This window comes from Crocodylus siamensis, chromosome 7 (genome assembly GCF_052110815.1).
Source record: "Crocodylus siamensis isolate JL-2025a chromosome 7, ASM5211081v1, whole genome shotgun sequence".
Lineage (NCBI taxonomy): Eukaryota > Metazoa > Chordata > Crocodylia > Crocodylidae > Crocodylus > Crocodylus siamensis.
In genome coordinates, this window is record NC_143401.1 from 70100381 (window position 1) to 70113427 (window position 13047).

Consider the following 13047-nt stretch of genomic DNA (forward strand, 5'->3'; position numbering starts at 1 on the left):
CCTGCCCCTCCCGCCTCGGGGTGGGGACACGGGGCGGGGGAAGGGGGCCCGGGGCCTTATCAGCCGCCGGCGGAGCAGAGATGAACTTGGCGCCAGGTCCGGCAGCCCCAGGCCCGGCAGCCCCCGCATTGCTCGGATGTAACAATCACCTGAAAGGGGAGATTAAAGCGCCTCGCGCCCGGGCCCTTTGTTCTCGGCCGCATTTGATGCCCCGCGGCCCCCTCCGAGCCCGGCGCGGGAGAAGCTTTAAAGGTTTGGCCCCGGCGCGGGGCCGCCCAGTGCCCGCCGCCCGCCGCATGGACAAGGGGCCCTTCTCGGTGCAGTGGCTCGCGCAGAGCAGCCGCCGGGCCCCGCCCGGGGCCGCCCGGGACAGCCCGAGCCTGCCCCGGGGCGCCCCGCCGAGCCCAGCGCCGCCGGGTGAGCGCGGGGGGGGGGGGCGGCGAGCACGTGGGGGCACCCCGCGCCCGCCTCTGACCCCGCGTTTCTCTCGTGCCAGGTGGGCCGCGGGAGCAGACGGGCCGGAGCAGCCCGCCGGGCCGGCCCCGCACCAAGTTCTCGGCCTCGCAGCTGCAGGAGCTGGAGAGGAGCTTCCGGGAGCAGCGCTACATCGGCGCCAGCGAGAAGCGGCGGCTGTCCAAGGTGCTGAACCTGTCGCAGACGCAGGTGAGCGGGGCTGGGCGGCGGGGCGGCCCCCCCGGCAGCGCGGCCCCGCGGGAGCCCGGCAGAGCCCCGCGGGAGGCGGGAGTGGCGCGGGGGCTGCTGGTGGGGGCACGGCAGCCCGCTGCCACCACAGGCAGAGGCTCCGACTGGGGACTGGAGGGCGAAGGCAGCCTGGTCTAAAAATAAGAAAAAGCAAATCAGATGGCGGAGCAGAAGCCTTAAGGAGGAGGGAAACGCCTGGGCCTAGCTGCGCTGCGGACAGCTTCCCAGCCCTCACCCATGGGTTTTTTGAAATTTCTTGACTCGGGCAAATCGGATCCGAGTTCCGCCGGCTGAGCAGAGCTCAGGCACTCAGGTCTGTGTGGTGCCACCATGGGCAAACATCCTGCCGCCCATTCATCAGTCTGGGGCTACAGACACCCACGAATCCATGGCAGGCATCCGATGTGCAAGTCCCAAGCCCAGAGGCACTGGAGTTCAGATGCCCCCGAGTCTTTCTGCACTGCTTGAGATCCTAAGCAGCTCGGGAAACCCTATGTAGAGTTGCCACTCTTTCAAAAACTTCAGGTGCAAACCTTATGGAATAGGGGAGGGGTGAACCTGGACAATTTGAGTTACAGTGGTCTTGAGAGTTAATTTGAACTATTCCCAAAGAAACAAAATAAAAAATAACTAGGAAAGTGGAGTGCCCAATAGCTGTTTCCTATATGGATGTGCAGAGTCACCAGCCTATGCTTCATCAGAGAAAACACACTGAAAGAATGAGGTGAAGCTTATTTCTGGCTTAAGTTAATACCAACTTACTAAAAGCAATAGTCTTGTATTGACCCTGGCTCAATAAGAATTGTACATTGTTTGCATTTGTTATCAGCAGCTCTCAAAACACATCTTCCTTATCTACTTTAGGCCCAATAAAGCCACAAGAAATACTCATGGTTTTCATTTGAAATATAATGTGTGGAGTCATCTCAGTGAAATCAAGCTTCTCTTGCAGATTCACATAACTTCCGTCTCTCATTTTTCAGAATTACCTGCAGTCAGTTAAATATGTAGAAATATAAATTTTAAGATTATACTAAAGACAGAGGACTCCCATCCTGACAAAGAGATGTTGATGATGGTGGTGACTAGTGTTGAAGTATCTAAAACATAGCTGAGGGCAGAATATGAAGTGAGGTGGTAAAAGATCAGATGTGGGACCATAGCCACAAGTATAAAGCTGTATTTGCTTAATTTTACACCACAAATGTACAAATGCAGAAGTTTTCCAAACTGTAACATGGCCAGATGCTTTAAGAAATCAGAAAAACTAATGGCTTTAGGATGATAATGGTACAAAATTGCAGTTGCTGAGGTAGCACTGATGTCTACACTTAACACTACCAAACCTTGCTTCTAACCGTCGAATCTTAAATCTAACTTTTTAGATGTAAAAAGATATGCAACAATATTCTTATAGGCATCTCCCTATAAAGTAAAAGGATTTTTTTTTTGCACCTTAAGTCCAGCTTAATCAAATCTAAGTGAGAAAATGGGCCACATTTAATTCAAAATGCTAACATAGTCATTACTGTAAAATGCATTTCTAAACATTTTTAAACCTATGTACCTCTCCATATGGCAGAAAAAGCACATCTTGGTTCCTTGGTTTCAGATAAAGACTTGGTTCCAGAATCGTCGCATGAAGTTCAAACGTCAAACCCAAGATGCCAGGGTTGAAGCTCTCTTTTCAGGCTTGTTTGTACCCTATCACTGTTACCCAGAGATCCAAACATCCAACTATCCCCATGGGATGGAGTTCAATATTGCTTCTTCTCCATCTGCTGCAGTTCCCTGTGTTTCTCTTCACACACCTATGCCAAGTCCAGCTCTGCTATTGCCTCCTGCTCCAACACAGTCTATCCAGGCAGTTGTGCCAAGCCCAGCTCTCCTGCTGCCTCCTGCTCCAGGATTTTCTTCTTACCCATCTGCAATTTCACCAGTGTCTCTAACCAAGGATCCTAACAGATTGAGATTCCAGCCATACCTGCCTTCCTCCTAAACATGCCTAGAAATGAACTACCCCAAATCATGAGAAGTACTTATTTATTTTGTTATCATATAACAAAAATGAGTGATGTGATATTTTTTTCCCAAAAAATATGATTATTCTTTTGTCTATTCAGTCTTATAGTGTCCTTTAATGGTGTTAGAAAAACACAGACAAATCAAGCTAAAGGACTGGCCTGGCTCAAAATGCTGGTAGTTAAAGTGGAGACTTTTATTGAGGGTGGGAGGATATTTGGGAACCTACCCATTTTTTCTTCTTGGCTCATTTATGTCACAAGCTATCAAGCTATCATAAAATATTTCAGACTAATCTCAAAGTATCAAACAACATTTGGAATATGGTATAGAATTGCCTCTGACTACTACATTATTACTACTCTTTCTCCATACAAACTGCAATAATCCACCATTTGTATTGCACACAAGTGGGTTGGGTTTTTTTAATTTGCTAATGTGCCAAAATATCAGAACAAATAGATCTGGTTTAATACTAATGGCAACAAAGTCAGAGTTTGAGTCATGTAATTAGTTCATGACAGAAAACTGGGGATAGAGTGGTAAGACTTGTTTGACAATCACTTACTCAGTGAGAAGAATAAGGTATTAGTTCCCAGGACTGATTTTTTTTTTTTCAGTAGAAGTAACAAATAGTCCTGTACCTTGTCTGTGACAATAGGATTTTGTGTATGTGCACATACATGTGTGTTAAAGCAATTGTTTTAGAGCGATTTCTAAGGGAAGTTTTTAACATTGCTTTTCTTTTTAATGATAATGGTTGCATTGAGGTGAAAATGGTGACAAAATGCAGGATATCTTAAGCTAGAAAAGTGACTTTTCTTGCAATATATTGTGCAATGTCTTCAGAAGATAGAAATAGTATCCATATTTCTTGGTGTTCTGAGCCTTAAGTATACAAATAATCTCAGGAAATGAATATAATTTTAGCAAACAAGGAAAGTTTTGTATGACATAAGTACCTGACACTTGGATTAATTCAGTTAGTTAGTATTTTCATACATAAACTTGAAACTGATGGTATGATGTATCAGGAAAATGGAATATTTTAAAACTATGAATTAATTTTGGCAATATAATGCACTGTTGCATCTTTATATCTATATAAACCTGTGCAAGAGTGAAGCTCAAAAAAAGGGGTTCAATTCTTTAACATATGGGCTGAGCAGAGGTGGATTAATAATGCTGTGATAGTTCTTTGCAATGCCACCTTGGAACATGGCAGTTGATCAATTCTAAAGTTTCAGGGAAAGGCCTAAGTATTAGTAGTTACATACACACATTCTGTATATAGTGCTAGCTAGGAAGCCCTGGCCTGCAGGAAGTCAGCCTCCTCCATTCTGTGCCTCTACACTCCACAATTGTCTGCTGCTGCCTATATCTACCAGACAGGTGCTTAACATATCACAGTGGGAGATGGGCCAGAGCAACACCACCTTGGAACATGGCAGAACATGGAAGACTAACAGAAATGAGAGTTTGATGGTGATGAGTTGGGGAGAGAACTCCTGCAGGGGATGTAGAAGTGGGGAAAGCTAGGGATGGAAGAAAGCAAGGACAGATACAAACTATACTGGCAATAGGGGAAGAATTAAAGAAGTATCATAAGATGGGTTATGATGAAGGGGGTGCAAGAGGAATGCAAAGGACACAGATTTTAAATATGATGGCAGGATGTTTGTGGGAGAACTAGAGACAAGAAAGGAGCTCCTGTACTCATCCCAGCTGTGACCCTCCTCCCTTCCAACATACTTGAGGCCAGGAACTGGATGCCTGAAACTCAGATTTTCTTCCCACTTTACAACTTCCCCAAGAGAAAACACCTTCCTCACAAAATGTCTTGTTTCCACTGCCCCCCCCTCTCCCCTCCCCCCAGGTAGCCACAGCCTGCAGCACCTTGGCTCAGGGGCTAGGAGGCAGGGGAGCAGGGGTGGGGTACTCTGGAGTCTGCTGGTTGCGTCTTCTCCCTCCTGTACCCCAGAGAACAAATCTTGAGCTAACCTTCCTTGCTTTGCCTCTGTCTCAAATAGATAAACCTGTGATAGAGTTTTGGGGGGAGGTACAAGACAAATTCCTCTGCATACCTCATTCTGCTAGAGCCCTCTCCCACCTTCCACACACAGGCTGCTAGAAAGAAGTGGGAGAGGGGAGTGCTGCTGCAAAGGCTCAGTTCCCATATGAGAAGCCTGGCTTTCATCTATCTGCAGCCTCTGATACACAGCTACCCTGCCTGGAGTGCCTAAGGGCTGGCAGGACATGCTTCTCAGTCAGATTAAGATAAACTCAAAGGCCCTATTCAGATGCAGACTAGCCTGTTTGAAGCCCTGTGAATTGGTGGTGTTAGAACCTAGCTTGATCTTGGTAGTTATTTCAATTGTATTCAGCTGACTTGAATGAAAACAGCTAGAGTTGCATTCCCACTCCCTTTAGCCCTTTCTGGACAAGGTCAGGGCTTGTTTTTAATGGAGTTAATCATACCTGGAAAGCCCTATTAAGAGTTTGAGTTGAGCTTGCTGTAAGGAGCCGGGAGGGTGGGTGGAGGACAATCAAAGTTACATACTGAAGAGCTAACAGGGCTCCAGCTGTGCTACCCTGCCCCTTGATGGAGTTTCAGTTGTGTTAAACTAGTTTGAATCAAAGAACACAACTTTCTTCACAAGCCCCAGCAATGAAGACCATAAGCTGTCTCAGCACAGAGGCACTGAGCTGTCACCACCAACCTCCACCCACCCATGCAGCCACTGAGAGGGAGAGGGACAAAACAGTATAGCTATTAGCTAAGGAACCTAAAATTATGAAGCAATCATAGCAAAAGTCTTTAAAGGGGGAATTAAACTGTTTCCATTGTACAAATTATGGGAATGACATGAACAAATCAATTACCCTCTGTTGAATTGTTGCCAAATATAAAAATTAAAACTCCATTTAAGAATGAGGAATTTAATCTCACTCTAAGGCTTAAATCTGTTTCTATAATAGAGGAGCCTAAATCCTTATGTAGTTCTAAAACCAGTTTTCAAGAGTTCCAAGTACTTAGCCACTCCCAGTGAAATCAGCTAGAAGCAAGTTACAGCATCTTACCCCTCACCCCACTAAAGAGGCAATACAATTATCTACCTACCACAGCAGGCTCACAATACTTTTCATACACACATACACAGGGCATGTCTACACATTCATTAATGCACAGTAGTTGCTTCACATTTAGTACTTGCATAACGAAGTAGTACCGAAATGCAGAGTAACTAGGTTACTATGCAGTAGTGCTGGCCCAGGTTTTAGTAACACTGCTCGGTAGCCTAATACTACTGCACAGTAGCGTATTAGCCTGGTTTCTGCTGAGAACAGTACTGTGTGGTGTTGTTAGGTTACTGCGTATTAAGTGTCTCATGTAGACAAGCCCACACACCTACAGAGTTAGTTATCCCTTTTAGACTGAAGTTTTAATAGAAGTCAGGGCAGAGTGAGACCCTGCTCTGCTTTCTGCACACAAAAATTCATACCATCTCAACTAAAATGATTCATTTAAACAGGTCCTGTTAAGTTCAGAACTAGTTTGCATCAAATTATTTTAAAACACAATAAATTACCAATGTAGATAAGTGAGAAAAAAAAATGCATTGTGAACTGATTTTAAAATGTCCTTAGAGGGTACTGTAAAGAAGTGCATAATTGAAACGCAAAATATTAGACTAAAGTATGTGTATGAAAAAATAACTAATTGACCAGCAGTCTGACCCCTCTTATACTTTAGGTCATGCATTTACACGCAATCATGAAGAAGCCAAACTAAAAAAAAAGCTATGTATTTTAATTCTCTTAGACTTTTAGTTTTCTTTTAAAATTTTTAAATTCACTTTCATGAAGGAAATGAAACGTAAACACAGTGTGTAACTTCCATCCCCAGATTAGCAAGATGTGAGGAAACAACTTGAACTGTTCTCCCACTGTTCCACATAAGACTACCTAGGAATTATGGTGATAAAAAAACCAAATGAAAGGCCAAAATATAGCTTCTGAACTTCCAGTCTTACCAAAAACTACTAACTTCAGATTTCCTTTCATCAGCTGCAAGAATCAGGATATAAAAGATCTTGCACATTAATACCTAGCTAGGTCTCACCAAGGGTAATACTAGTTCCATTTTTTAATTGTTCCCTGCAAGCACTGCCTACTTGGCAATGTAGAATTGATAGCTATTAAAGTATGTCCTTTAAAAGTTCCCATTCATTAAAAGAACCGTACAGTCCAACAGAATCTTACAACACAAAAACCTTCAAAAAGAGTGAATATACATCCAGGAATGAGAACTAGAATACTGAACTGCAATACATTTAAGACGTTTTAATATCAGTTAAATACAATTACAATTAGCCTGTATAGTTATGAACCTTTAACTTGAACTCAAGCCAAACATTTTACGTACAATGAAAGCCTACAGTGTACCATATACTTGTTTCATATCTGACATACAGGTGTGGTTATAGTGTCTTTAGAGAGTTAAATTGCTTGTCTTCCATTTTGTTTTGAAAAACTGGAAGGAGGGAAAGTTGTGGTAGAAAGTGTTGATGGTAATAAGGCAGATCATGTGCCACAAGCCCATATGATGCATTTTGTGGCAAGTCATATACTTGAAAGGAAGAGTTGAACTGCAAAGCAGGACTCGGGGTTAAAGGCAGGAGTCTTTGCTGCTGTGGGCCAAGAGGATAGTGGGAATAATCCTGTAGCAGAGTTGGTGGCGTCCCTTGGTTATAGCTGTAGAAAGGAGCTGGAGGCAGGAGGCTATGGTGGTGGTCTTGTATCTGCCTCTTAAGCTTCATCCTACGATTCTGGAACCAGGTTTTGACCTAAAGAAAACAAAATTTGCAGAAGAGTCAGAGATCTTACCCAGAAGTTATTTATAAAACCATTGTTAATTCAGAAGATCCCAAACTGAACCCCAAAACTGCAGGACATTTACTAGAGCTTGAAGTTACTTGGCTGGCAGCACCCATTTGAACAACTGAAGGGGCTTTCATGTCCTGTAATCTCTGGCTAACACCACAGATCCAGCCTGGAAGCTCCTCAGTGAGTGGCATGTTCTCACAGCAAGTTCCCCCCATTCTACACAGTGCATATCCCTAAGGAAGAAATTTAACATCCTTCTATTTAAGGATGCCACCACTTTGTGAGCCACCTGGGGTGCTAAATTCAGAGCCAATCCCCTTCAGTCTGAACCATGAAGCCCCAGTGCTAAGGTGGCTACTGCAAGGAGGTAAGTCTTGTAACAAGACTGACAACAGTGCTTGAATCTGCTCCCAGGGTAGTTTGACTCTCTTCTGGGAGCTTTCATCACATGACATAATGACATTAATTATAGTGCACAGAATTTATGCCAGGAAGGCAAATGCACTTTACTTTTACATTTGAAAAACCCACTGGAGTACTGTATAAATCAGATTCAACCACTTAAAGGATAGGGCCTTCATTAAAATAAATATGATCTCCCGGGTGACTCCCAGCAGTCTCCTGGAGATTTAGATCTAATTCCTGGAGACTCCAGGGAAATCCTGGACAGCTGGCAACCCTATCCTAGGGGGAAGCCAGAGGACTTTATCAGGATGCAAACCCGAGGTTCGTGGACTGGGGGCAAGCCTTGTTCCCTCCGGAGGGCCCATTCCCAGCCTAAGTAGGGGCAGGACTGGGACCACAGCAGCTCTCAGGAGCGTGCTCCCCCCCAAGTCAGACAGGGCCCACATTTTGAGTTTACCAAGGGGCCACATACAAAAGGCAGCCGGGTAAGGAGGCAGAGCGCCACGGCTGCGGGCAGGCCCAGAGGTGCGAGCCGGGCCCGGCTCCGGCTCCGGCTGCCCAGAGCCAGGGCGCAGCCGAGCTCACCTGGACCTCGGAGAGCTGCAGGGCGGCCGCCAGCTTCCTCCTCTCGGCGGCGCCCAGGTACTTCTGCCGCTTGAAGGTCTTCTCCAGCTGGCAGATCTGCGTGGAGGTGAAGGCGGTGCGCAGGCGGCGGGGCTGCGGCGGGGAGGCCGTGCCCGATGCGGCGCTCTCGCTCTCGTAGCCCGAGGACTCGTCGGCGCTCAGCCAGCCGCCCTCGGGCGCTGCGCGGGCGGAAGGGAAGGCAAGGGCCGGGTTAGCGCAGCGCTGCACCCGCGCCCGGGCGCCCCATCGCGGCCCCCCGCCGCCACCCGCCCCGTACCCGGCCCCGGTGGCTCGGCTCCCGGCGCCCGGCCCGGGGAGGGGGCCGCCCCCGTGGGCTTGGCCCTCAGCAGCAGCGGGCTCCCGCGGAGGGCGCTGGGGGGCTGCGGCGGCGGCGCGCAGCAGAGGTGGGACCTGCCCGCGGGCCGCTGCTCGGGCCGGGCCAGGAAGGCCACGGAGAAGTCGGCCTTGCTCATGGCGCGGGCAGCGGCGGGCGGCGGGCCGGGCGCTATTTATGCGGGGCCGCCCCGCCGGGGCGAGCGCACATCAAAGCGGGCGGCGGCCGAGATAAGGGCGAGGCGCGGCGGCCACTTCGCACGTCTGGCAAGTGTCTGCGGCCGCGGCTCCGGGCAGTCTGCGGGGCCGGCTCCGCGCCTTGAAGTGCAGACCTGCCCCGCGGGCCGCCCCCCGCAGCGCGCTGGGCCCCGGCGGTCTCCCGCGGGAGTCCCCTGGGCGCCTCCCCCGGGGAAGCCCTCGCCGCAAGGGGCCGAGGAAATCCCAGCCGCGAACCCACGCGCCATCGCGGCCCGGCTGAGCCGGTTTCGCGCGCACGGGCCCCCGCACGTCGCTCCCAGTTTGAACTTGGCGCCACTTGTCTGGCCTGAAAGTGCAGCCGGGCCTCCGCCGGCTCCCCGGGGCGGCGATCAAAGCGCCGGCTCGCACCTCGCCCGCTTCAAAGGCCCCGCGCCGCACGCGGCGGGGGAGGGGCAGCGCCGCCCCCCGGGCCGGCCTGTGATCGCCCCGCGGCCCCGCTCAGCCGCGTTTCACGTCCTGCTTTCGGCGCCTCCAGGGCCAATGCCTGCACTGAGCACCCGCTCATTAGCTGCCAAGAAGCTCGGATATCATCACACCTCCGGGTGGTTCCTAATCGAAAAGCCATTTTTTTGCCTCTTTAACCCTGAACGCTGTGTACTTAGCCAGAGCCTAGGCCTCCTCACAGACCTGAGGCAAGCTGAACTTCCAAGGGACCCCAGGTTTTCTTGCTGAAGCTCGCAGCAGAAAGATTTGCCCCTAAACCCCGATTTAAGATTTGCCTCTTGGTACAGTTACTCTTCCAATCTCACTTTCTCATTATAAATATGCATCCTTCCCCACAAGCCACGGGTAATGGAAATCCAGGGTTACGGGAGTGTGAGCGAAAGTACACATCGTTTGTCCTTTCAAGCACTGGGTTAACCAGCTGCTACTGGGAAGGGGAGAATATTCCAAACCTAAGCTGATCTGCCTGAAATGGTACAGATTTAAATCGGAACTCAATGGATGAGACCATCAAAGCACAGAGCAGCCCAGTAAAGGAGAGCAGGAATCCTACTTTAACTTGAAAATCATGGAGATTTGGTGAAAGCTGTCATTTCAGGCTTCACCTGAACCATTAAACTACCATGGGACAGGTACTTCCTAGCAAGTTTTACAGAATATCCCCCTGATTTTCATAGCTGTCTAGTACTGGTAGTTCTTACTGGAGGTCACAGAGTATCTTACTGGAGGTCACATGGATCTTAAAAAAACAACTACCCTACAATCCAAAGCAACCCCCACCCCCCCAGAGACTGCTTCTCTTTGATCCAAAAATTCCTTATCCCAGCAGTTTTGCCTTGGGGGAAGACTTGCTCTGTTTTTCATTCAATGCCTGTTTACTGTAAGATGCATAAAATGCCCAGAAAGCAGGGACTGTAACTGAAGATCTCTCTGTTTGCCCCAAATGAATGCCTGGGTATCTGGTTTCTACAGAATCAAGCTCCATCTTGCTTACTTTCCTCTTGGCCTAGTGAATTTTGGCTCAGCTTCGAAAGGAGGGGTAGAGGGTACCCACACCCAGCCTAGTTTATATCATGGGGGTTAGACCAGCTCCTGGGAGACTGGAGACGTGGCTCAGAACTGAGGTTCTCACATTTGGGGCAAAGGCTTTCCTCTTTTCTTCCTTTCTCTGGCTGGCAGGCTTTGCATTATGAGTGGACAAAGAAACTTGTGATCCTGATTTGGGCACCAAAGCTCCAGAGAGAGACTCTTGTGCATGGTATCTCCTATTGGCCAGAATTAGACAGCTCCCATTCAGTGCACAGGTTTTGTGAGAGACCCCAACTCTGGAGAATGGGCATCTAAAATATAAGTATTGCTGTGCCCTACTTGTAGGAACCATCATCCTTTATAGGATGTGACAATCTCAGGCCTGGTATTCAGTATTGTTCAAGAGACCTTTAAATATTAGAGGCCACAAGTAATTAGGCAGTAATGCCTTGGGTGAGCACTCTAACACTACTAAGGGATAGGCTGCTCTGGGTATGCACAGACTATAGCAGCCTTTTGAGGCTAGATAATGAACTGCAGCACAGTACCTAAGGATCTGGGTCTCATGCTACAGGCATATACACAAGTTAGTATAAGGTGTAAACCTGGTCTCTACTCTTTACTGTACTGCTCAAGTGCAGGCTTTTCACCCATGGTAAAGGAGAGGCAGCTTGCCCTTTAATAGAAGTGTGGTAAGTTTACAGGCTAAGAGCATGAGAAGAGGTAGTTACCACAGAGAAGCTGAAGTCCTGTAGTTTCTCAAGCTTGTACCTTGATTGGTATGCCCATATCTGTAGTTTCACACCCTTGCCTACCTCCCAGTCACTTGTTTGTGTGCCCAAACTCCTAGTTCCCAACAAAGCCATCAACAGGAGCTGACTGCTTGGTGTATACTTTTATTAAATTTAATTTAAAAGAGCCTGCAAATTTAAACAAAAAGGCTATCCTGGAATAAACTCCTGCCTAGCCGATCTTAAATTTGCACTGTATCTACCAATAACACAAAGGAGCCTAGAGGTGCAAGTTTCCCACTCCCTTTCTCCCTATTAATTAGAAGTCTGACACACAAATAACTTCATTTTGTTCTACTTTGAGAAGGCAACTGCCAGCCCCTGATAGAAATAGATTTTAAAGCCACCTATTTAGCTGCTGGTACAGCTAAGCTCTTGTGACTGAAAAGACCCTTGTGGTTAAGAGCCTCTAACTCTGGGCCACATATCACTTTTGGTATAGACCTGACTTGAGAGCCAGGGTTAAGAACCCAGTCAGAGCTAAGAACACAGATTAGGCACAGTGACATCTGTGGCCCATGCCCTGCCTGTCCTTGTACTTACATCAGGGCTGCTCTCACTCAGAGGTACCTTCTGGAGTGTGAAATAGCCCTGGAGAACAGCATACACTCAGTTTTTCCTTCAAGCTTAGCATGGCCCACAGTTCCTTGAGGTAATGAGTTCAGTAGCAAGTTGAGACACAGCCTCATGTGAATCAAAGCAGAACCCCGGGCCATTCCAGGGTAATCTGGGCTCTAAGGGGCACCAGTTTTCCTAGCTGCTTCCTCTTAGGCCTTCAGAGTGCTGTTTCTGTGAACACCTGGGTCCCTGTCAGTGCCCCCCAAGTACAATTGAAGGGCTCCATCTAGTTCAACCCCTCACATGCCACCATTTCATATCTGCCTGCCCCCTCATGCATCCTCCTCACAAGAAAGTTACAGCAGCCGCGGCTGCCTGTGAACTGGGAACCTTTGGACTGCACCCATCAGATCCAAGCTCCCACCTCAGACAGCTTTAAATGGGGGTCCCAATGCCAAGGCTGCAGGCAGGTGGCTTTGCAAAGGAGAGAGGAACTGCCCCCCATGCTAATAAGGCAGGACAGGGTGGCCAGCCATGAATCTTGGATAGGATGGCCATCACAGAGGTTCCAGTTTTCTGCTACTCTGTCCTCTGTTGATACAAAACTGGATGCCTTTATGTCCTCTATTTTTCTCTTCAAGAAAAGAGTCTGGTTTTGTATCAATAGAGGACAACCTAACTGTCCTCTACGATAACCACCCTAATCTTGGAGCAGCTGCAACGTCCCACAGCAGGTAGATCTGTTCAATGGCACTTTCCACAGAAATAACCAGTAGGCAGGCAGCTCTGATCTACTCCTGCCCCGCAAATGCTTGCACAGCCTGGGAAGCAGCACAAAATGGACAAGGAGGAAAAGGTCCTGCATGCCCACTCTTCTTGCCAGAGGTTGCTGTGTAGCATACTCCCATGTGGGAAAGGGGCAGTCCTCCCACAAAGTGATCTTTGCTTTCACCTTCACAATGAAGGCAAAACAGCTTGGCAATAACACCCCCAC

General features: G+C 48.2%; 2 protein-coding genes across 2 annotated transcripts; one reads left to right on the top strand and one right to left on the bottom strand.

The window, feature by feature from the left end:
- The first annotated feature begins 206 nt into the window (after window positions 1-206).
- On the top strand, window positions 207-2718 carry LOC149859957 (homeobox protein vex1-like). Its single transcript, XM_090058720.1, has 3 exons — window positions 207-417; window positions 497-663; window positions 2315-2718. The coding sequence occupies exons 1-3, from the start codon at window positions 207-209 to the stop codon at window positions 2699-2701; spliced, it is 765 nt and encodes a 254-aa protein (XP_089914846.1). The 3' UTR covers window positions 2702-2718.
- A 4417-nt stretch (window positions 2719-7135) lies between these two features.
- On the bottom strand, window positions 7136-9113 carry LOC149859958 (uncharacterized). Its single transcript, XM_090058233.1, has 3 exons — window positions 8918-9113; window positions 8602-8819; window positions 7136-7571 (listed from the first exon to the last, which is right to left on the bottom strand). The coding sequence occupies exons 1-3, from the start codon at window positions 9111-9113 to the stop codon at window positions 7206-7208; spliced, it is 780 nt and encodes a 259-aa protein (XP_089914359.1). The 3' UTR covers window positions 7136-7205.
- Between the last annotated feature and the right edge of the window lie 3934 nt (window positions 9114-13047).